The sequence below is a fragment of the Pomacea canaliculata genome, linkage group LG3, assembly GCF_003073045.1.
Source record: "Pomacea canaliculata isolate SZHN2017 linkage group LG3, ASM307304v1, whole genome shotgun sequence".
NCBI lineage: Eukaryota > Metazoa > Mollusca > Gastropoda > Architaenioglossa > Ampullariidae > Pomacea > Pomacea canaliculata.
This window is the reverse complement of record NC_037592.1, coordinates 14,390,526-14,411,751: the sequence shown is the minus strand read 5'-3', so window position 1 is coordinate 14,411,751 and position 21,226 is coordinate 14,390,526. Positions and strand designations below refer to the sequence as shown.

The 21,226-nt window shown below is 37.4% G+C and overlaps 2 protein-coding genes across 14 annotated transcripts in view; one reads left to right on the top strand and one right to left on the bottom strand.

Moving 5' to 3' along the window:
• The first annotated feature begins 211 nt into the window (after positions 1-211).
• LOC112558477 (caprin-1-like) lies at positions 212-10,047 on the top strand. Of its 2 annotated transcripts, XM_025228918.1 has the most exons (12): positions 213-387; positions 1,642-1,704; positions 2,006-2,092; positions 2,463-2,624; positions 2,993-3,236; positions 4,142-4,314; positions 4,418-4,601; positions 5,166-5,620; positions 6,296-6,566; positions 7,111-7,278; positions 8,533-8,694; positions 9,110-10,032. In XM_025228918.1, exons 1-12 carry the CDS (start codon positions 271-273, stop codon positions 9,196-9,198), a joined length of 2,175 nt encoding a protein of 724 aa, XP_025084703.1. In that variant the 5' UTR covers positions 213-270; the 3' UTR covers positions 9,199-10,032. The 2 variants fall into 2 exon arrangements, with proteins under 2 accessions (XP_025084704.1, XP_025084703.1); XM_025228919.1 differs by lacking the exon at positions 7,111-7,278 and having other exon boundaries at positions 212-387; positions 9,110-10,047.
• A 1,635-nt stretch (positions 10,048-11,682) lies between these two features.
• The window catches only part of LOC112558478 (serine/threonine-protein kinase BRSK2-like), a 36,850-nt gene continuing 27,306 nt past the window's right edge, over positions 11,683-21,226 (bottom strand). For 11 of the 12 annotated variants that reach the window (XM_025228924.1, XM_025228922.1, XM_025228926.1 and 8 more), the window contains 4 exons: positions 19,246-19,366; positions 18,568-18,742; positions 17,760-17,926; positions 11,683-16,881 (listed from right to left, as the gene is read on the bottom strand). In XM_025228924.1, coding sequence (XP_025084709.1) covers positions 16,774-16,881; positions 17,760-17,926; positions 18,568-18,742; positions 19,246-19,366 — 571 coding nt within the window. In that variant the 3' untranslated portion in view covers positions 11,683-16,773. The remainder of the gene's footprint in view (positions 16,882-17,759; positions 17,927-18,567; positions 18,743-19,245; positions 19,367-21,226) is intronic. The other variant, XR_003098171.1, reaches the window with a different exon arrangement.

Sequence of the window (21,226 nt, the reverse complement as noted above, 5' to 3'; positions counted from 1 at the left end):
TTCAGAAACATGTCATACATTATCTCCCTTGGAAGATTTGGTGAAAATATTTTCGTACTCTAGAAAAAAGTTCAAAAGTTAACTTCGTTTATTTTTTAACTCCTACTATAGCAGTAATTCTTAAAGATATAATCCTAAATTAATGTTACTTAAAAATGCAATAATATCTACGCTTTCCCGATTTATCAAACAGAATGGGGTAACCGATTGCATTCCCGGATCTCAGCACGTGAAATTCTTTCTTATAGTCCTATGAGGTTGCCTGTGTGAATGATGCCTGCCGCATCTAACAAAGTCGAGCAAAAGACCTCTTTGGAGGCACAAGATCCTTTGAAACTAGCTCTTGTCATGCTTGACAAGAAGGTCAGGAATTTGGATAAAAGAAAGGTAAATAAAATTCGTTCTTTTGAGAGAAGCGAAAGTGCGTAAAATTTCACTAGCATGTCAGTAGTATTTTACCGAGCTGCAAATTATTAAAGTCAGGTTAGACACAGTGTCTTTTACTAGTTTTATTCTTTTGAGAAAAAGGAAGATATCCATTGAGAGACAGTTGTAATAAGTTTCGCTCGAAATCTAGAAAAAATAATGTGCCAATTTTATTAATAATACTGTGTCCAGATTTATAACCAAGATGGCGTCCTTCACATGGTCTTTCTAGCTTTTGACTGTACATCACTAGCAGTGAAGAAAAAATTCAGATAACAATAAGTCTGTATTTTATTGCTTGAAGTAATGAGTAAAGTCGTTACAGTGCTATAAAGCTGTACAGATTAAAAGAGATTTAGTATGAACAACAAAAAAAAAAGCTTTACTAGCTAGTAGTACTTTTCGTTGTCTTCTGTAGAATTATCTTCTCTTAGATAATGGAACGCTTTCATTCAAATGCTTCTTAGTAGCATCAGAAACAAAAGCGTCACATATCAGTTGTTTAGAATCATTCCCGTGACTGTTTATTTCTTTTTTTCAAATTGCGCTTGGATATTTAGGTTATTAGATACATATAACCTTTTAAATAAACTTAATAGCAAAATAGTTTTTGAAGTATTTTGGTGAGTACATTTTTCAAGACTGACTAGTTGTCTTTTTACACTGTTTTTTTAAATAGGGAAATGCACATGTATCATTAAATGCCATGGTGCACCTAATCTTTCAAATTAGCAGTGTGTGCATTTTTTATTTGTTATCAAGCTAAATTTTTTTCCATCCTTTATCCCCATCCTTTTATCTGTCTTTACTGTTCCTGACTAAAATCTTTCAAACCTGACAGATGAACAACTACTATAAAGGTAGCATCTCCACATCACAAGTTTTACAGGAGCACTTCAACAGTTGATAGATTTTTTGAAGTTGATGTTTTTTCTGAAATGGGTAAATCAGAATGTTTTATTTATGAGTACAGTTAATGTAAAATTTATTTTTTCACATACATTGAGTTGAAGAGAAAATTTTCAGGTGCAGCAAAATTGTTATTGTGTAAATAAAGTGATAATTTGAACAGCATTTTAATAGTAAGCATGCAGAATAGACAGTAGGAGAGCAAGTCAAAGTATGCAGTTTCACTATTGCAGTCATGTATTAACGATGAAATGTGTCCAGTTGTCCAAGCTATAGGAATACCTGTAAAATATTTCCATATTCCAGGCCAAGCTAGATGCTATCCGCACAAAAGCTGCCTCTGGTGCTGTACTGGAGAAAGAGCAGCAGGTGAGAAATTGTGGGGATTCATTTGAGTGAATGCATGTGTGCACAATTAAATTAAATCTTTTTCTCGACGTAGATTTAAATGAACTTCATACTCTTGATATTTTTTTATGATTATTATTATTATTAATTCTCTGCCACTTTGGTGTTTGCCAATTATTTATTTACTTTTTTGCGTGCTAACTTTTGAGACCTTAATCCCATTCAGTGAAACAATAGCCAAAACTATCATCACCTATTGTATATACAAACGGCTGCAAACAAGGAAGAAGATATTTTAAATGAGCTTGAATGATTGTTTTAGGATGCTATCCAACATTTTGAGGAAGTATCTACCAACTTGGAATTTGCAAAGGAACTCCAAAAGCAAATGAATGGCATAGCTGCTGATGTAAGTGTAAAAATAATGTTTTGTCTGAAGGAAGAAGTCACTGAAATAGAAAAGCTTTATGCTTACAGATTTTGGGGAGAACACTTTTATGATATTTGTTATTTAATATCAGCAAATATTTACAGCCATTTTACGTATAATTATTAAGTTGTTTTTGTTTTTTTTTACAAATTAACTTAAAGATGTTTTTAAATTTTGATGAAACAATGATGGTTTAGATGAAACAATACTTCATAAATATAAATTGCATTTTTTATTTGCATCATATAAAACTGCTTAAATAAGGTAAATCTTGGTCCATTTGGCAAATTATTATGCACACAAAAGTTTAAATTGTCAAAAGTAATTGGACTGTGCTTCCTGATAAAAGGCAGAAAAGCTGCAGAAGAAGCAGGCCAAACGAGAGAAGCAAGAGAGGACCGCTAGTGAGCTCCGTCGTATAACAGAAGTTCTTCAGGTCCAAACAACTCTTGATTGCCTTGGCTCCGAAAAAGTGCGGGAGCATTTCAAAACTGGAAAATTTGGTGCTGTGGTAAGTTAGTGTTCCTAAATTTGAGTACAGTTTCATAGCATAAGGGATGTACTTGCACATTGTCAGTTGATTAATTTTGTTCTTCATATTTGGTTACTTGTATCTAAAGACTTTTCTGTGATTGCCTTTAACTTTTCTTAGATTATCATGTATAGTTGTTTTGCAGGTCATTCATGCATCTCTTCCACCCCACCCTCCTTCTGTAGATCACCAGTCAAGGAATAAATAAATTGTTTTTGCTTGACTGTTATGCACAAGTAAAAGAGACCTAATCCAGTTCTAAACATGCTGGGGTCAGTGTTTTTCTAGAGGGGCAATTGTCAGGTCAGTTGTTTATAACTGAATTAGCATAAAAATATTTTGCACAGGTGCTGACAGAAGACAATCTGTCCCAGCTTGACGAGCTTTATCAGCTGATCAGTCCTTCCAGGGAATCTTCCACAGATTTCAATGCTGCTTTGAGCTCAGCTTCTGAGCACATTATCAGTTTGCTTGAAGCTCGAGATCGACCAGCAGTGGGATCTACTTACAAGGAACTGCGAGAGCTGATTGTGCTCATTAATGATTGTGGTTACTTTGAACGTGCCCGCGCTGCAGAGCAAACAGAAGAAGGTAAAGTTCTGTTGACTTCATCACACTCTTTTTCTGTACTGCAAATATTGCAAACCAGATTTTTCATAATAATTTTTGTATGGAAAAGTTTAGCAGGCTTTTTTGTACTTGATGTCTCTTTAGTTTAATAACCAGTTGAATTGTTGCCATTAGCAGAACTTTAAGTTTTCCTGGTATCTCCAAATCAAGAACTCAGTGAAGATTGTTGGAAATAGAGGATAAAGTATTCATGAACAATTTTCAGTATTATTTTGGACCCACTCCCTCCCCCCACCCCATTATAAAATCCACAAGAATAATTTTTCTCCAAATCACACCTTATTCAGAAAAAAACAGGAAGTGGTGTGCCTGAAGTATGATTGAAATTGGTGTCATTTGGTAGTTTGGGTTTCACATAAGTAAATTCTGGAATTCTCTGTAAAATAAAACTGACCGGAACAAAATGGGCATTACGAGGGGTTTATTTCAGCTCTCAAATGTGTTAGTATGCACTGTGTATCAACCCTCAGACAGATATAATGGCTTTTTTCATTGGACTCAAAAGTAGCAGTCGCACATTCATTGGCCTAGGCCATGTTTGCTGCTAGAATGTACAGTATATAGATCACAGCTCTTCTTTGTAGTAGGTAATCTCCCAGAGCAGCAGGCAAGACTAGATGTTTGAAGGGCTATATTTCATACTATGTATTCCTATTTTGTGGTCATAAAGAAAATGACTTGCACTTGGGTTTTTCTTCAAAAGAGCTGGAATGATACTGTGTTTATTTAGTTTCTGCAATGTTTCTTATTGATGAGTTCACCATTTCTTTAGCAAGCTTGAGTTTCATCCATTAAAAAAGTTATAATTTAGAGGTTTGTTAGGTTTAATACTTGCTCGCCAAAATTTATTTCGTTTGATTTATTAGAACATGTGGAAGAGCAAAAAGAGGAGGAAACTGAAGCTGTCGAAGAACTGCCCAGTTCTTTGCCTCTCCCTTCAGAGACATTTCATGAAGTGACAGAGCCGGAAGAAGAACCAGCTCTTTCTGGCATACACCAGGCTGCTGAACTTGAAGATGCACGTCTCTCTCATCCACAGGTAAGCACAGTTAAACACAAGCACTTGCTTTATTACTGTTAGACTGATTTGTGGTTGAAAGCTTACATGAATCCAGAATTTAATATGTCATTTTGTTTTGCAGGTAATGCAAAACAGTATGGCAGCAGAGCCTGCCGCTTCTTACTTCGCTTCAACTCCAACATCTTCAGCATACCAGACCACTCAGGCACAGCCCCAGCCTATGCGTGTACGGCCGATTGATGAAATTGTCTCTGCTGTTCAGGGAACTTTCAACTTTCTTCAGGAGTCCATGATTGATGTTGACTGTAAGTTATGAGTCTAGACCGTGATAAGATTTATTTCACTCGTTTACAGTTCCTGCAACAATACATATTTTCAAGAATGTCTGTAGTGGATCATGAAATAATCTGTCCAGAATTATTTTAAAATTTTCTTTAAAAGGGTTTATTATACTCGTTCTATGCAATTCGCTTCCACAGAAGCAAACATCTTCACAGCTGCAAAGTGTTTCGCACACGAATAATGCGAGTAATATCACAAAATACATCATGCTATGTGTAAATGAATTAATATATAAAAGTGAAAAAACTCTTGGCTTTTTCAGGGATTTTTTATTATTACATCCGTTAAGGAGCTAAAATAGTCAGCCATTAAGATATTTTGTTATTTTAAAGTAGACTGTGAGTGTTGTCAAGAGACATGTTTTGAGACAGTTGCCATTTTTATAGATTTATACTTCAATAGCTGAAAATGACAATGTAGTAGTAGTTGCACTGTGTGTGGTTTATAGGTGGAAATACGATTTTGATGGTCATGGGCATTATTGTGCAGTGCAGGTAGCTTCTGATAATCATTTGTCTTGGTTTCAGCTCCACACATCGACCCTGCAGTGGTTGCAGCTCAGCCCATGATAAGGCCACCTTCTGTTCCCCAGCCCCAGAGCAACATGCTACCCCCTTCTGCCTACCCTTCAGCATCGTTTCCAGATCCCAGTTCCATCAGTGTTGACCAACAGCAGCCTTCTCCCACGCATACCAGTGATGTTCAAGATGCTCTCACTCTTTCCCAGCAAAATATGACACAATCTAAACTAGACTATGGCTCTGGCCAGGCCTTTGGGCAGGCTAACCTCTCACACTCACAGAACTTGCCTAGTATGGGTGAAACCCTGTTTCAGTCAACTGTGGAAGATAGTTCTGCAGCAGCAGTGGTGGTGAACCAGCAGAGAGGTCATAGCATGATAGGCCAGCAGATCGGAGCTGGAGAGCCACCTTCACAGTTTGAAATTCCACCATCAATCCCCATGCCACCTTCACAATCACAGGTAGATAAACAGCTGATGTAAGTTTTGTATGCATTAAAGAAGTTCTAAAGTTTTGGTTGCTTTGATCTTGCAATGTAAAGATGTTTAGTAGTGTCTTAAAGCTTATGGAGCCCTTACTCCCTTTTAAAACAAAAACAACGAACACTGGATTCCTGCAGCTATTCCAGGCAGGAACTGCTCTACATGAACAGCTTTGTTAGACCTGCATCTTCTGTTCATTTAAAAAACAAAGGCATATCCTTTAAAAGATTACACTATTTTTACTTTCAGAATTTGAGAAACATCTTTTAATGGAAGTCTCATGTCATCCATTTTGCCCTCATACTCTAAAACATAAATGCTTTACTCTGGGATTACATCTGTGGCTGTAGCTTTCTGCTGGAAGTCCTTTAACATCTGTGGATAGAAGGCAGGATGGCAAGCTCACCGTGCAATTGAGTGACCCTGAGATATAAATGGGATTAGAATGACTCAGATCTATGCTTGTGGTTTTTAAAGTGAGGAGCACTGTTGCTTTTCCAAGCATAAATACACAAGGAATTTAAACTTTATGCAATTTTAATCTTATGAAGAGCTAATTTTCTTGTTAAAATAAGCATCAGTTTGAACATCAAATGCTACATTGGGCATGTAATTTTAAAATAAAAGATTTCACTGTATGTGGTATTTAACTAGGAGGGATCACAAATCACACCACAGGAGAAGAAATTTCAAATGAATGCCAGTGCACCAGTATTCCAGTCCATGTATTCTCAGACCAACACAGTACCAGCTATGTCCGGTCAGGCTCTGCAGCAAAATACTGTTCAGCAGCCACAACCTCAGCCCCAATCATCACAGCCACAGAATCAGCAGGAGGGCCTGAGCAGCCACCCATCAACTACTGTCGGCGATTTCCCTTCTGCACAACCAAACTTTGCACAGGCAGCTGGGGACTTCAGTCAGGGTAAGTTTAACGTCTTGAAAAATAATGAAATCGTATACATTAGGCTTGGATAGAGCACTGCAGTGACAATTTCACTAATATTGCTTATATACTTCTAACACTTTGGGGCTCATGATCTCCCCAGACTGTAAATCATAGACTGGTGCAGTTGTCGTAAGATTAGCTGCGAATGAGACAAACATGGCATTCTTTTTTTTTTTTTTTTAGATAAAGATAGTAAAGTAGGAATTTGGGTTTTCCACACGCATACACCCCCATGCAGTTAATATTTGTGAAAGAAGCCAGGTAAACCAATTTAGATCAATCCTTTGGGAGATGGATGTGAGGAAACTAAGCTTCCCCCCCCAAGTGGATGGCTTTTCCTATGCCTTAGTGTACCGTAGGGAGAGAATTGGACGAACCCACAAATGTTTGGTGGCAGCATTTTCTCTGTAGTTGGAATTCTCTCTCCCCACCCATACCCTAAAAAATAACTCACTTTGATGATCTTCAGTTCAGTTATTGTTTTTGAGTACTGATTATAAATTTACATTTGGTGTTCCAGCAGCAGGAAATGGTTTTCCAAATAATGGCTTCCAACGTGGTGGTCGTAATGGTGGGCCTCCCAACTTTCGTGGTGGTCAGCGGGGTGGCCGTGGTGCTAATAATAGCGGTGCTATGCAAAATGGCTTCAACAACCGACCTTCTTCTGGCAACAACCGTGGTGGCCGGGGTTTGTAGCTTAGCTTTAGCTTTTTTTGTGGGGGTGGGTGGACCAGACAGTGCAAAACTTGAAAAACCAAGATGTTCAGAAACCTACCGTAAATGCTGTAGAGGCATAACTGCTTACTGCTAAAACTATCTCAGGGGTCAGTGCCTGTGGTACATGATGGCCTCTTACTCATCCTGTTAAGTATTGATCAGTGATGAATCTATGATGCAGCCGAGCAAAATTTCACTTAAAAATGCGTAAATTTAAAGGTCTGCATGGGGAGGAAGGTGCTAAGATACTGCTGCAAGCACACAAACACTTGAAAGATCTAAAGACAGTAGTGATGGGCGTATAAGACCTACAGTGGCAGAGGGGACTGGGATGCATAAGAAGAAAATGAGAAAGATCAAAAGACGCATGGTACTAGTAACTTTGCCTGAATATGTTTAAACTACATGCATTGTCACTTGGCATTTTATTCCTGCCTTGTGTCATTTAGTTTCTTCCACCTGTTTTCAGCTGATGATTTTTCGGTGCTTCTTGGTTTTGCAATAAAATCATTGCTAAAAGTAAGAATAGTTTAGATCAGCTGCTACTTTGGTAGTCATGGGTGAACTTTCTATTTTACACTTTTTTCCTAATATGTGACACTATATGTATATAGATTTAAAAATGAATTTAAATTCTTTTGATGTTTAAATTTTTAAGGGTGAATGGTGCATGCCTGAATCCACCCAGAACTTGTTCGTTTTAATCATTTTTAGATACCCAGTCTGAAGAAACACACTTAGGATTATTCTATCTTGTAGAAAATAGGGCAGATTATGTTTGGTTAACTTTCATCATAATTTTTTGTCTGTCAGAGATGTCTGGCATACATTATTTTTCCTGCTATCTTTGTACCAAAAGGTGGGGAATGTTCTGGAATAATCCCATGCTTCTAAATAATCACATTTGTATCGAGTTCTCGAACCATGTAGCTACTTTTGTTTCTCTTTTGCATAACCTACAATTTCATCAGCATTGTTTCAAAATATGCTCATGGCTCAGTTAATGTAATTTGTAGATTAGATCAGGAAAAGAGAACAGCCTTATTTTGTCTGTTAAATTGGTTCTCTGTGAAATCCTAGATTCATCACTGTTGATGAAAATTTTTTAGAGGGGAATGTGCTAACAGCTTGCAGAGTATCCTATCTATACTTTTTTTTTGTGCATGAAGTATGAGCGAGGCACGACAGGTCTTTAAGTGAGATGAAATTTGTGTGTGTTTTTTAGGAAGTTCTTCCTACCAAGGCTTCCCTCCTCGCAACGACTATAGACCTGATGGCTACCAGGGATTTAACAACAATGGTTTTAGTCCCAGTAACTACCAGAAACGTGGTGGACCAGGTGGTATCAACTTCCCGCGTGGTGGTGCCAACAATCGTGTTGCTACAGGTACTAGTCTTGATGAATCAGTGTAGTGGCATGATGACATGTTAGGAGATGCATATAAACATTACATTTTTTTATTACTTTTGAGCTGTATCTGACATGCAGATGAATTTGTAGGTGCACATTTTCTATTTTTAATAGTGCAAAGCCCATTTGGAGTGAAAATGAAATGTTATCTGCTAGAACAGCTGGTAAAAATGTCAGATACCTTAATAGTTGGTATGTGACGTATTTACCTTTTTTTGTGGTTGGTTATGTAAGTAGTTTACAACTGTCAGTGATGAGATTTTAGAGAGAAATTTTTGAAATGTTTCATTTAATGGTTGGAAGCAGTGTCGGTACAATCAAGCTTTTGTATTTAAAGTCTGTAATATTCATGATCATGATAGCAGCAGCTCACGACTATTGCTTGTTACAGGCATGCGAGGTGGCGCCCCAAGGAGTGGTGGCCCACCACGAGGGGGCAACACACGAGGCGGCATGAATCGGCCCGTTAGTGCACAGTAAAAAGAACAAGTTCATGCTGCTGCTATGTTCCACTTCATGGCCGTGTGTTTTGGAACATCACCTCTTCTACTCTTGTGGAGCCTTATGTCATTTCTGTTTGCAGCTGCTATTATTTTTTTAAATAGTGGCTATCCCTGCTTTATTTCTTTGTCAAGTAAATTTTGAATGAGAGGAAATTTACACCTTTTTTTACTGTATTACTGAGCTAGAAAGACTATAAAAGATTAGAGAAAGTTGATTTATATTAAAACATTTCAGAACGGTTACTAAAGAAAGGATGGTGTGCTTTGCTGTTTAGCTGAGCAGGTGAAAACGGTTCTGACAAGGGCTACACAAATATTCTCAACTCTTGACTTAACAGTGGGACATACTGTTTTGACTGCGGAGGCAGTAACTCTCACTATGTAGATGTGTGCAGGCAAGATTCGACAGGCAACGTTACATGCCACCCGTAACAGACAAACATCAAGGGTGGCCACATTGCATCTTTTTTTTTTTTTTGTGCTATTACTCCCTCCTTTCCCATTACTGCATTTTTCATGTTGATTTTTTTTTATCTTTTTGGAATTGAACAAATTAAAAAAAAAATTGCAGTTTTTTTTTTTAAAGAAGTTAATTGCAGGTCCTAAGAAGACTTGCTGTACAATTTCAAGATACTTTGAAACAAACAGCATCTTCCGACAAAAACTTTTTTTTAAAATGTACATCCTATAAGTTTTCTGTTTCTATTTAAGGTAAACTTGTGAGTTTTGTTTACCTAGAGAAGTGAAGGCTTAAGAGGAAATTAAAATGAGCTATGAACCTATCAGCTTGAATTTTATTGCAAAAATAAAATTCTTGGTTTGTGAATGTTCTTTGCATCACCTATATAAATGCGTGTGGGGTAGGGGTGTGTGATAGTGGTTATACCATTAGACTTGTCCACCTCAAAGAAGCCAACAGGGACCCAGCTTCTCATACCAAAGTGACTAAGCCGACTGTTGTTTTTTTTTTTTTTTAACCGCTCTTTGCTCCTGGGTGAGAGGTTCATGTGGCCCATCAATGAGCTGGTGAAACTAGCTTAGCCAGGGGCAACTTGCGTGTGAAAGCCACAGTGTGCTCGTTTCGTTGGACCCTAGGTGCCGCTTGTCTTGTCCCCATGTTGTGGATAGAGAGCAGAAAGAATGAACCATAAATCTTAACATATATTATTGGTATATAATAAAACAGTCAATTGCTTCGTGACAGTAACATTGAAACAAAGCATTTCTTCATTCATCAAATGAAACGGCCAGCCGCATTGAAACAAATCGTTTTAAAAATTTAAGTTTGGACTGACAAAACCCATGGGGGCTGGTTGACTTAAGTTGCTGGCCTATGATATCCCACATGTTCAATGTGATCTGGTGCCTTGTCCATGTCAGATGGTGTGGTCATGACAGCGCTTCAGGTTGACAGAAGATTGCTGTCCCTGAGCTGGATTCAAACTGGTTACTGACAGTTACATTGGCGGCTGCTTACAGCTGTCCCCTGGGTATGCTGGCAGTGGCTGTTTAGTCTTAAAACAGACAACAATGAACCTCCTGCTGTCGACCGGGGTCTTCACTCTGCAACAAATCCCGTTGCATTGCAGAGGTCTCCTACAATTTGAGCAACTTTCGATTGGTGGCCAATTTCTCAAACACATACGCCCTCGTAGAACACATGCAGCCATGCATTGGTCGACAGTTAATCGTCGTCTCTGATTATTAAAAAGGCGCCTGGATTTAATGTTTTGATCTTATTCACAGCTTTTGTTTATTGGAGTGTTTTAGACATCACCACACCCTGTTTTATCGGTATTACTTACCCCTTTTATAGTCCTTTTGTTGGTTTATATTGTTAGTGGTGGTGGTGTTTTACCCTGTTTTTCACCCTTTCAAAGTGTAGTGAAAGTATTGCGCCGTGATGTAGCCAAAGTTGCTGGCATGGCGTTAAACTCAGCCAACCAACCTGTGTCAGTCTCTTTGACCTGCTTGTGTTTCCCTCCTCTCTGTGCCATGTATCAGAGAAGAGGTGCGCCTTCTCAGGTCCCTCTGTTTGGAATTTTTCTGTCCCTTTTTCTTCTGTGTCTAGAAAGTTTTCAAGTCTGGCCCAAGACCCAACTCTTTAAAATATATCTTTTATATTTAATCACACTTTCACTCACTCCTCAGTTCTTTATCTTCATCCATGCATTCATGTTTGCCAGTGTCATTCATTTGTTAACGCTCATTTCTTGTACGGTTGACTGTCAACTCATTTTTAGTCTTTTATGTACAGCACAGTAAACTTGCCTCCACATGGGAAAATGGGCTCTACACATTTGTTATTGAGACAATATCACCTAATAACAGGTTTCTGTGACAAGCTAATGATGGTGCTATATTATACTGCCTTTTTGATTCCCAGCAACTTTTAGGATTACTGGTCTTGGGTTAGCTTTTGAGGTGAAAATTCAAAGCTCAACAAATGGAATGCTCCATATTCAGGTCAATCACTTTTAATTGCAACTAATTTTCCAAATAAGATGACTGTATGCTGACATGTTACATTTTAGGACATGAAAAAAGACAAATTACCTTTTCTTTCCAATTCAGAACATTCCTACAGATGCAAACAGATTTTGTCTTCATACATTATTCATACTGAGCAGTGCAAAACAGACAATCCAGGGTAAAATCTGTCCAGCCAAATGCCCATGTTAAATATAGTTACATGATTCTGGCACAGACATGTATACTTGCAACACTAGTTTCAATAGTACATTTATTCTACCAATAAGCTTGCCTGTGATCATAACCATTCTGTTAATACCTCTGATATTTCACTAATGCATGGCATTAAGCCCCCTCATGTTTATCATTAGTTACATGTCCAACATTAGAATCAATAAGGAGTGAGAAATAAAGCTTTTGAGTGTAAAAACAGTCTACTCCTTAAACAATTTGCAATCAAACAATTTGTACTCATGAATTTGGCATGTCTTTCTTTTGTATTACATAGCTATTGCCCCATTTTCACAGCAAACAGCAGGCAACACCCATTGTGTGTGTGTGAAGCTATGGACTAGCAGTCAAAACAAAGTCTCTGTGATATCATCTGACCTCAAAAATGAGTAAAACTTTTTTGTTCTGTAGGACCCAGATCCTAAGAATGCTGTTGCCTCTCCATATCCAACCATAAGTAGATAGCTATGGGGTATCTTTAAAGCTCAGCTAGATTGTTCAAGAATTTTTTTTTTTTTAATTAAATGGTACATGTTCTCAGAAAATGTTTGGAAGTAACATTCGATTACTTTCTGATGAACTTTCACTAAAGTAACCCTTGAACTGAGCATAGGATGACAGTGCATGACAACATGTCTTTTCCAAAGTTTCCATGTCACAAAGTTTATTCACAACTAGCACTAGGTCAACTCACTTCTACTTCCATGTCTGACTGGGCAATGCAGTTGCAAACTCAGGAATACAAACAATCCTAATGACAAATGACAAGAAAAGGTTTTGGTTCTTTTCTATTTTCATTTTTGTTGTTTCATCATGGGCCTAAAACTAAGTGATTCCAGCTGCTGGTTGTCACAATCACATGCTGGTTCCAGAGATAAGGTTTAAAAGCAGCTGCACACTGTTTAGTGAGCTTAGTGTTGCCTTCTAGACAGTACACCTTGTATGTAATATCAAAATTGTGGATGATGGTCACCCATTCAGTGCCATTGTTTTTAACATGCTCAAATTCTGTACCATGTAACACAAAAGATGAGAAACAAACACAAATGATTTCATTATTCCTCTGATGATCTGTCTTCTGGTCCCATAAGAGCAATAAATGTAATGTGGAAAGATGCTGCTTACTGTCCCTGAAACATGCTCTTCTGGAATATGGCAATTTACAAAAAAAAAAAAAAAAAAAGCACTGCATAAATAAATAACTTCTGCAACACTGCACACACCCACAGAAACAGTCTATAAGTAGCACACTAATGGAAGGTCTACAGAACACCAATTACAAGCTGCAAAATAATATCAAGCATAACATATAATAACACGCAGAATTTGGTGCCATGCAGGTGGAAAAACTGTTAAATACACTCTTCTCCCCACCCAAATTCAAGCTTCCCTAATTTTAAACATAAAAGAATAACTTATGCAACAGCTTTTACTGATGGATAGCAGACCTAGTTGCACTTCAAAACGGGTTCTAAATGCATAAATGTGGTCTTATCCCTTGGTTGAGGAATTTTCTTTTCTTTAGTTTTGTTTATACATGCTTTTTTGTGTCCTTAATGTAACTCTTGACACTGTGTGCACTCTAAATTAGGAATGATAGTACAAGTGTGCTGAAGATACCAAAACAGTGTATTCATTACAGCTGCTTTTTTTTTCTAACGACTTTTGTCAAATGAACATGGAGAATAAAAAAATACCCACAATTTTCATATGAAAAAAACCATGAAATAAAAGGCTAAAAAGTATTTTTTTTTCAAAAATCTTAAAAGATAAAATGTTATTTTGTGTCTGCTTTTTATATAACCTGGACTTAACCAAATTACAATCAGTATAACCCATAATAGACATTCTGAATCACAGTTTCACAAAATGAATTTGTATAAAGGCAGTTAATTTATGATACTACTTGAAAAATCAAAATGCCACTCCGTTTTGGGGTATCATCAAACTGTACAGCTGCAGTTTGTTCTAGGTTTTACACCTTGCTGCCCACAAAAGTATGCTGCAGTTCAGTTAACGATACAACTGTATTATAATTACATACAACTACAAACTTCTTCTCTGATCAAGTGTACTTTGAAATCCTATGAGTGCATCTAGTGTCTCACTGTAATGGGAAGAGGAAGAATGAACAATGGAACTGCTGCTTGGCACTAAATCCTATTATATCAATGACTGCTTCAAGCATTAAGACACAGCACACCTTTGTACAATTGTTTTTGGTAGGAGGGCAGATAATTCTGCGTGAACAAGCTAGCTTGCTCTACTTACAACTTGCCGTACATTGGAGGGGTGTTACACTCTGAATATTGGACAAAAAGGTGTATATGTTAAATGTTTCTCCTCAGTTAAGATCACAGAACGGGATGTGTTTCAAGGTACAGAAGGAAGTAGAACAAGTGTATCCAGTTTACAAGAAGTTTTTGTGTTAGGATGATGATTTGTCAATACACGAACAAACTCACTTAACAAGTGGGACACACCTTTGCCCACTTAAACCTTAAGCGCTTTCCCTTTTCAAGTAAAAAATAAATAAAATGTAACCGTTATTTAAATAAATTAGGATTTGTGAAAAAGTAGGGGACTACCAGAATTTCAAATACAATCCAGACTTTTATGTTCCTCTTAAAGTATAAAGTCCATAACAAAATGTTCTATTTTGAGATCACTTACTTCTCCTGCAATGACATGGTAAGATGGTCTACTTATCCTCTCATTGTGCCAGATGGGAGTCGGGGTAAAAGCCCTATTTAGACATATCTTACGCAGGGAAAGCTAAACAGTAACTGTAAAACAACATCTATCAGCAAAATGGTTCTGTCATGATGTGAGAGCCGTTTTTTTATAATGGAAATCATTACTGTCAACTGTACATACCACCTGATATTAAAAGACAAAGGGCTTTTGTAATGTAAGAAATCGCAGTCCCCTTTCTGACTGAATATAATGCTCACATCATTACTTTAATGGAAAACTCATGTGCACTCTTTGACACCTTTTTGTAAGAAAAGGAATAAAATTTAACTTCTGAACAGATGCTCTGTCCATTTTAGAGTAACAGTTAAAACACTACCATTCACTCAAGCCTGGCATTCAAAAAAGCCAATGTCTTTCAACAAGCCTGCTGTTCAGTACAATCACAACCCCACCAAAAATTAAGCATCCTACTGTGAAGTAAGCAGTACTAACTTTACAAACAGTTTAGAGACAAGACAATCAAATGGAAAATTTGCATACTCTTTATGGAGATTGGTATCATAAATACACCACTGCTTTTACTCAGGAGCGAAAATGAGTTCAAAGAATATTTTACATGTTATCATGCATGGTGCATGCTATTTTAAGTAAGATACAAAACAAAATACTAATACATTTTAAATTTCACTCTTGATCTAAAGGTCGTTCCATAAGGTAAAAAAATAAGACATAAAATTGAAGGATAGGATCTCACACACACACAAACACACAGCTATACTTTTAGGTGCATAAATATTAAATCCACTAAATGATTATTCAACATCACATACATTAAACATTTTCCCCACAATGCTAAGTAAAAGGAAACTAAGCACTTTTTAAATCTTTGCCATTCTTTAAATTTGTAAACTTCTGTAAGAAAAATATTTTGAAAAGCCTACCTGTGTTAGAAACAACTGATTTGATAAGAATAAAACAGAAATTTGAGTGGTGAAGCTATTTTACCAAACTCTGCCACTACCATTCCTCTGGAACTACTCTAGTAACTGGCTGTACCTTTACTACAGTCAAAAAGATGATCTGTTAATAATAACCATACTTCAGCAACTTGCATGCAGTCTACTGACAATATTGTTAATAAAATACTAACAGGCATAAAAAAAGGTTTCCAGGAAGAGTCTGACAGTTGAATAAATAACACTAGAGGGATGCTAGATGGGATTATTCTGACAGCTAAATATTTGATAACAAAACCCTATTTTCAAGTGGATGTTATGTGCACATTTAGTTTTGAACAAAGATGTTACAAACATTCACCTTCCATTCAGTCATAAAAGGCTATATGGGTTATCTGCTTCTAATGGCATTTTCAATTACATGCATCAATAAGGCTGGGCCACGAAATATTTCTGCAGAGAAAAACAAAAACTGTCAAAGTAAAATTAAATTAAAAATCTAAGGTGAGGTGTCAGCTATTAAGTTTATGGATGTAAACTTAAAACTGAAGAAACATCCTTTTTGTAGGAGTGAGATTTACATCAAGTGCTCTCTTGTCTAAGTGAATGCGAAAAGAAATGTGGTTTCTAAGAAATACTTCACATTTATGCTTCAAATCCCATAAAGACAACTCTGAACTGTCTAAAGCATCCTTTAAATGCATATCAAACAGATGTACACCAAACTGTAGCATGCCAGGATAGAAATTCCAACAATTTCTCTTGTATCTCGTGCAATATAAAGTTTCTGCCATTAAAGACTAAAACAGCATTTAAAAACCTGCATAAACTCATCACTCTTTATCTCACCTTCCTTTATCTTTCTCTCTCTCACACACACATATGCACAGCTATACACATGCACAGGTGCAGGTACATATGCATAAAGTAGAATCCCACCAAATACCCAGCATACACGATAAAGACCATGAAAAAAGTGTTTCTTTTACCTGTATACTTGGAAGAATAACCTTTCATAATCATGCTCCTGTGTTCTTTCCATACCAAATGATGCGAGTAATTGTTCATCCAATCAGCTTTTAACAGTTTCTCTTCTCATGCATTAATTATGCAGGTTCTTTAATCATTCTTGCAAAGGAGTTTATGGTTCATGGTAGCAAGAATGTTTTCACTTTTATATACATATTTACAATTCACTAGACTTTATCCCTTTGAGTGTTTTCACTGAGAGCTTTGCGAGGTCCGCTCTTTGATGAATCTCTGTTTCTAGGTGGCAATGGTGGCTTTTTCTCCCTTTCATGACTCTAGGGTACACAGAAAAAATATTTGTAAACATCTTCAGAAAGGAAACAAAAGTCATTTTATGATATGGTTTATATTTTATAAGATGGTTTTTATAATTTTAAAATAAGGACTACTACCACTACTACATTTTTTAAAAAAACACACATGATGAACCCAAACAAATCTAGGATGCAGTTCCTGCCAAAGATAAGAAGGTTAAGTTAAAAAAAACTGTTACTGATTGCAGGGTAAGTCAGGCACCAACGTGCAAGTGCACACACCCACAGGGGAGCTGCAACAAACTATTGCCCTCTCTCTCCCTCAGATAGGGGGAGATGGGTGGGGGATGGCCTTGAGCCTCCAGGTTTTTCCAACCTCACGACCAGCAACCTCTTGACCTTTCTTTGTGGTTTTTACACAGAGAGAGGGAGACTGGTGTGGGCACTGTGGCAACAGGGTCCATTCTAGAATATTAAGGGTAAGAACAATAACAGGATGAAGCAGGAAGGGACAAATGCCATTCTGAGAGAGAATAGGTGGGGGCATCACCCCGCTGTGGAGTGTAAGGATCTCTTGTGAACATTTTGCTGATGCCGGAAACATTGACCAGCATATGATTAAAGCCTGTTATACCCAAGCAGTGTTTGGAGTTGTGTTGAATGGTGAGACTGGGCAAGCAGCCCCAATCTCCTGTTACACTAAAACTTTTGGAAAAGTTCAATTTATTGTGTGTTGTTAATTGCAAAAACTTATCTTCACAAATAAACTCTTTTGGTGTCCATACCTGTAAATTTAACACTAGACAGAAAATAAAACTAATGCAAATTTGTTCTGTCCTGAAAAGTTATATGGTATACTATTTTATGTGCTATTTATTTTATTACTATTTGAAACAAACCTCTGCATCCCCATTTTCTTTGGCTGGAGAGCAGTAGGAAGCGGGCACCAGCTCTGAGCAGTAGGACACTGTACTATCAGTGCTTATCTTACGATTGTTCTCCCCACGAGGAGCTGCCATCAAGGTCTGGATGTGTTCACACACACGCCGAAACCGTCGTGATGGCCCTGCAATCAAAAAGTGCATTCCATCATAGTAATCACATTAAAACATAAGATTCGTTTCTAGTTTTCCTCCTAGCAAATGTGTATGAATTCTAAACTCTTGCAGATTTCTCAAGTAAAATAAAATCTCCTGAAAGTACCTAATACTAACAGAGTTCACAGTATGATAATTTCCTATGCTAGGAATCAGATATTTGTCTTAAAATGTATCGCAGATGGTCTTTAAAAAAATCTGGTAATACAATGTCAACATAATACAGCCAAGGTGTTCCTGGAATAGTAAAACTTCTTTAATAAGACCTTCCATATTACAACTGTTTGCCCTTTATTGCAATTTTCTGCAGAAAAAATGTAAAATAAATTAAGTAAATTTTGAAAGAGACTGCTTGTTCATGGTCCTTTTAACCCCAAACCAACTCCAGCCATATCTATCATACACTGAGTTGAAGTGACCTCGCCATGGCCATACCATCTCCAGTAAATACATCATCCCACAAGTAATTAAGTAAATAATTAAGTATACAAGCAGACTGGTTGACTTCCCTTCAAAGACTTAATTTTTGTGGATTTTAGCAAGTCCTTGAAGGGAGATTTTATCAGTGATAATAATAACAAAAAATGATGAATAAACAAAAGACACTCACCTGAAACTAAAGTGAATGTAAGACAGAATGTAGATGCTGGGTCACGCTCCCCAGGAGCAGCTGAAATGTCCACCTGGAAGCGAACATTCCTGGAGAACATTGAAGAGCCACCCCCACGACGATATTCAGCACGGAAAGTGGAGGTGGACACAACACTGTGACTTAGATCTGGAGTCTGTCAGGTAAAAAAGAAGCAAAATATTTAATATTCTCTCTTGCATAAATCTTTTCATGGTCAAATTGTACATTTTCATGGTGAAATGATGTCTGTACAGGCATAAACTATTTAGTCCTACTTTCTAAATTCACAAGTATTGCAGCATCCATTGCAGGTCCTATGCAGATCGCCATTTTTAAAAAGAAAATACAACAGATAACACTTCCTAACTTGTTTTTGTTAACATTCATAATATTATTTTCTATGTTATTAACATTATCTAATGTCTCTTTGAAAGTTTCGAATATTTCAGTCAGGCACAATTAATTATGAGGATAATGATTAAATCAAAATATAGAACAAAATCTATATAATGGCAACATTCTAATAGTAAAATGTTTTATATTTATCTAAAGCATCATGCAAAGGACATTCAGTAGGAACTACTGACAGAAGCAAAACCATTTTCTTCATACATAAGGCTCGAATTGAAAACACATAAATATTCACTTCATACTCACAGAAAGGAATGCATGAACAAGATCAGCTTTGACCTGGTTGAATGTTTTATCCCGTACCATCACAAAATGATGCTCCTGCTCCATGCCCATAAGCCCCCCAAACCATGAGCGCTTGGCCATCCTGCACAGTCACACAAATGGATAAATGTTTCCAAGAAACACATCAGCTTAAAAAAGGCTAATACAGTAAAACATCCCTATTAATGTGTTAGAGGCTGGCTAAGATGCCAGCTGAAGGCTGATTAGTTGGTAATGCTGATTGGTGCGCTGGTTTGTTTTGGGTCCGGAGAAGGCCCTGAGAGAAGGAAGGGGTGGCACCCAGCCCCAACACCCACTCACCCTGGTGGACACAGTAGCACAGCCAGCGCTGCTGTCCTGTGTGACCCATGGCACATAACCCCTACTGGGGGATATAAAAAGGACAAGCAATTGGGGGGTAAGAGGAGAAAGAGAGAGAAGCTTGAGAGAAGGATGCAACGAGTCATCACCAGCCAGCAGCCTGGTTGACTAAGGACAAAGTCTATGCTCGGAGCTACGTTTTGTCTTAAGCTAAATCCTTCAGGCGGCCAGCAAGCGGTCACCATGATAAAGAGGTTCCAACAACCTATGGCTATGCGTTTGAGCGTTAATTACAGAGTGAATACGAGTGTGAGCCGTGTGGTAGGTTACATTAAGACTTTCTAAAATTCACCAAAATTAGGTGGTAACTGAGAGGAGTCTTTGTAGGGAAATTGACCAGTCTGGTTTCATTTCACAAACCATGATGTCCGACAACTATAAATTTATTTATATGTTTCTTAAAAAACCATATCATGTTTCTTTCATCTGGTCATGCTTACTTATTCCACCATTTGACACTTAACTGAATATTTATTGGGAAACTAACTCTCCAGCTATGCACACAAAGATGTTCTCTTAACAAGTGACTTCTGAAAGAGGTCTTTAATGAAGCATGCTGAACTGATGTGGGCTGGTAAAGAAAGAGAAAAAAATGAACAGGGGCCAGTCATTTCAACCCAAAACCATAATGCTCCAGCCATATCAACCTCCTGCTTGAGTTGAATCGAGCCATCATGACCATACAAGACCACGCCATCCCAACATTGGAAGTTGAATTGGCCAAGGCTAAAAGAATGCCTCAGCAGCAACATCTGTTTGACATTAAACAAACATCTGCAAATAGACCTAATACTAACCTCCAATCGAAGAATAATGGAAAAGGTTTTCAATGATTATTAAAAAGAATACTGCAAATAGGTGCCATAGTAAGATTTGTTCTCTGAATTGTATTGCCTATAGTGTCCATTTTTGTTTAGTAAAATGGTAGGTGAACTTATTCTTAAGCATTTTCTGTTGGTAATATTTAGTGTTAATATCTACAACAACTTTGGGTGTATTAATATTTTGATTTCGACTTCGATTATTATTCGAGTATTATTATGAGATTTTATTTTGCTCAGTGGGTGCAAGTGTCTTCTGCTTCCACCCAAGCTTTCTTTTGAGGCAGGAAGGGAAACAGATGAAGGCAAGGATCAGTTCATACTTCACAATTTTTATAATGGTAAATTTCACAATTTTTATCCATGGTAAAACCTGCTTGAATTGTGCCTGCATGTGTTTGCTCATACTTGCAAGTGTTCTAGTTCTTGTATGTGCCAGTGTGTGCTGGTATTTCTGAGTCACCATTTTTCTTCTTCTGCCAAATAGAATTTTGGGGACTTCATCACTGCTGACTTTTAGTCCAGAGCACATTAAATATTCTAACCCTAAATACAAACCACTCCCAAGTCAGGCCCGTTACATGTCATTGATAATCAATTTGGTTTTTTGGGCTTGGGTTGATCTTACTTTTGTTATTGGAACAATATAGTCTTATGCCACATGGCATGATATGGCACATGGCAGTGTTGATTTGACTCAGGCAGGTGGTCAATCTGGCTAGAGCTCTTCCTTCCCTGGGCAGTGGGCCAATTATTATCAT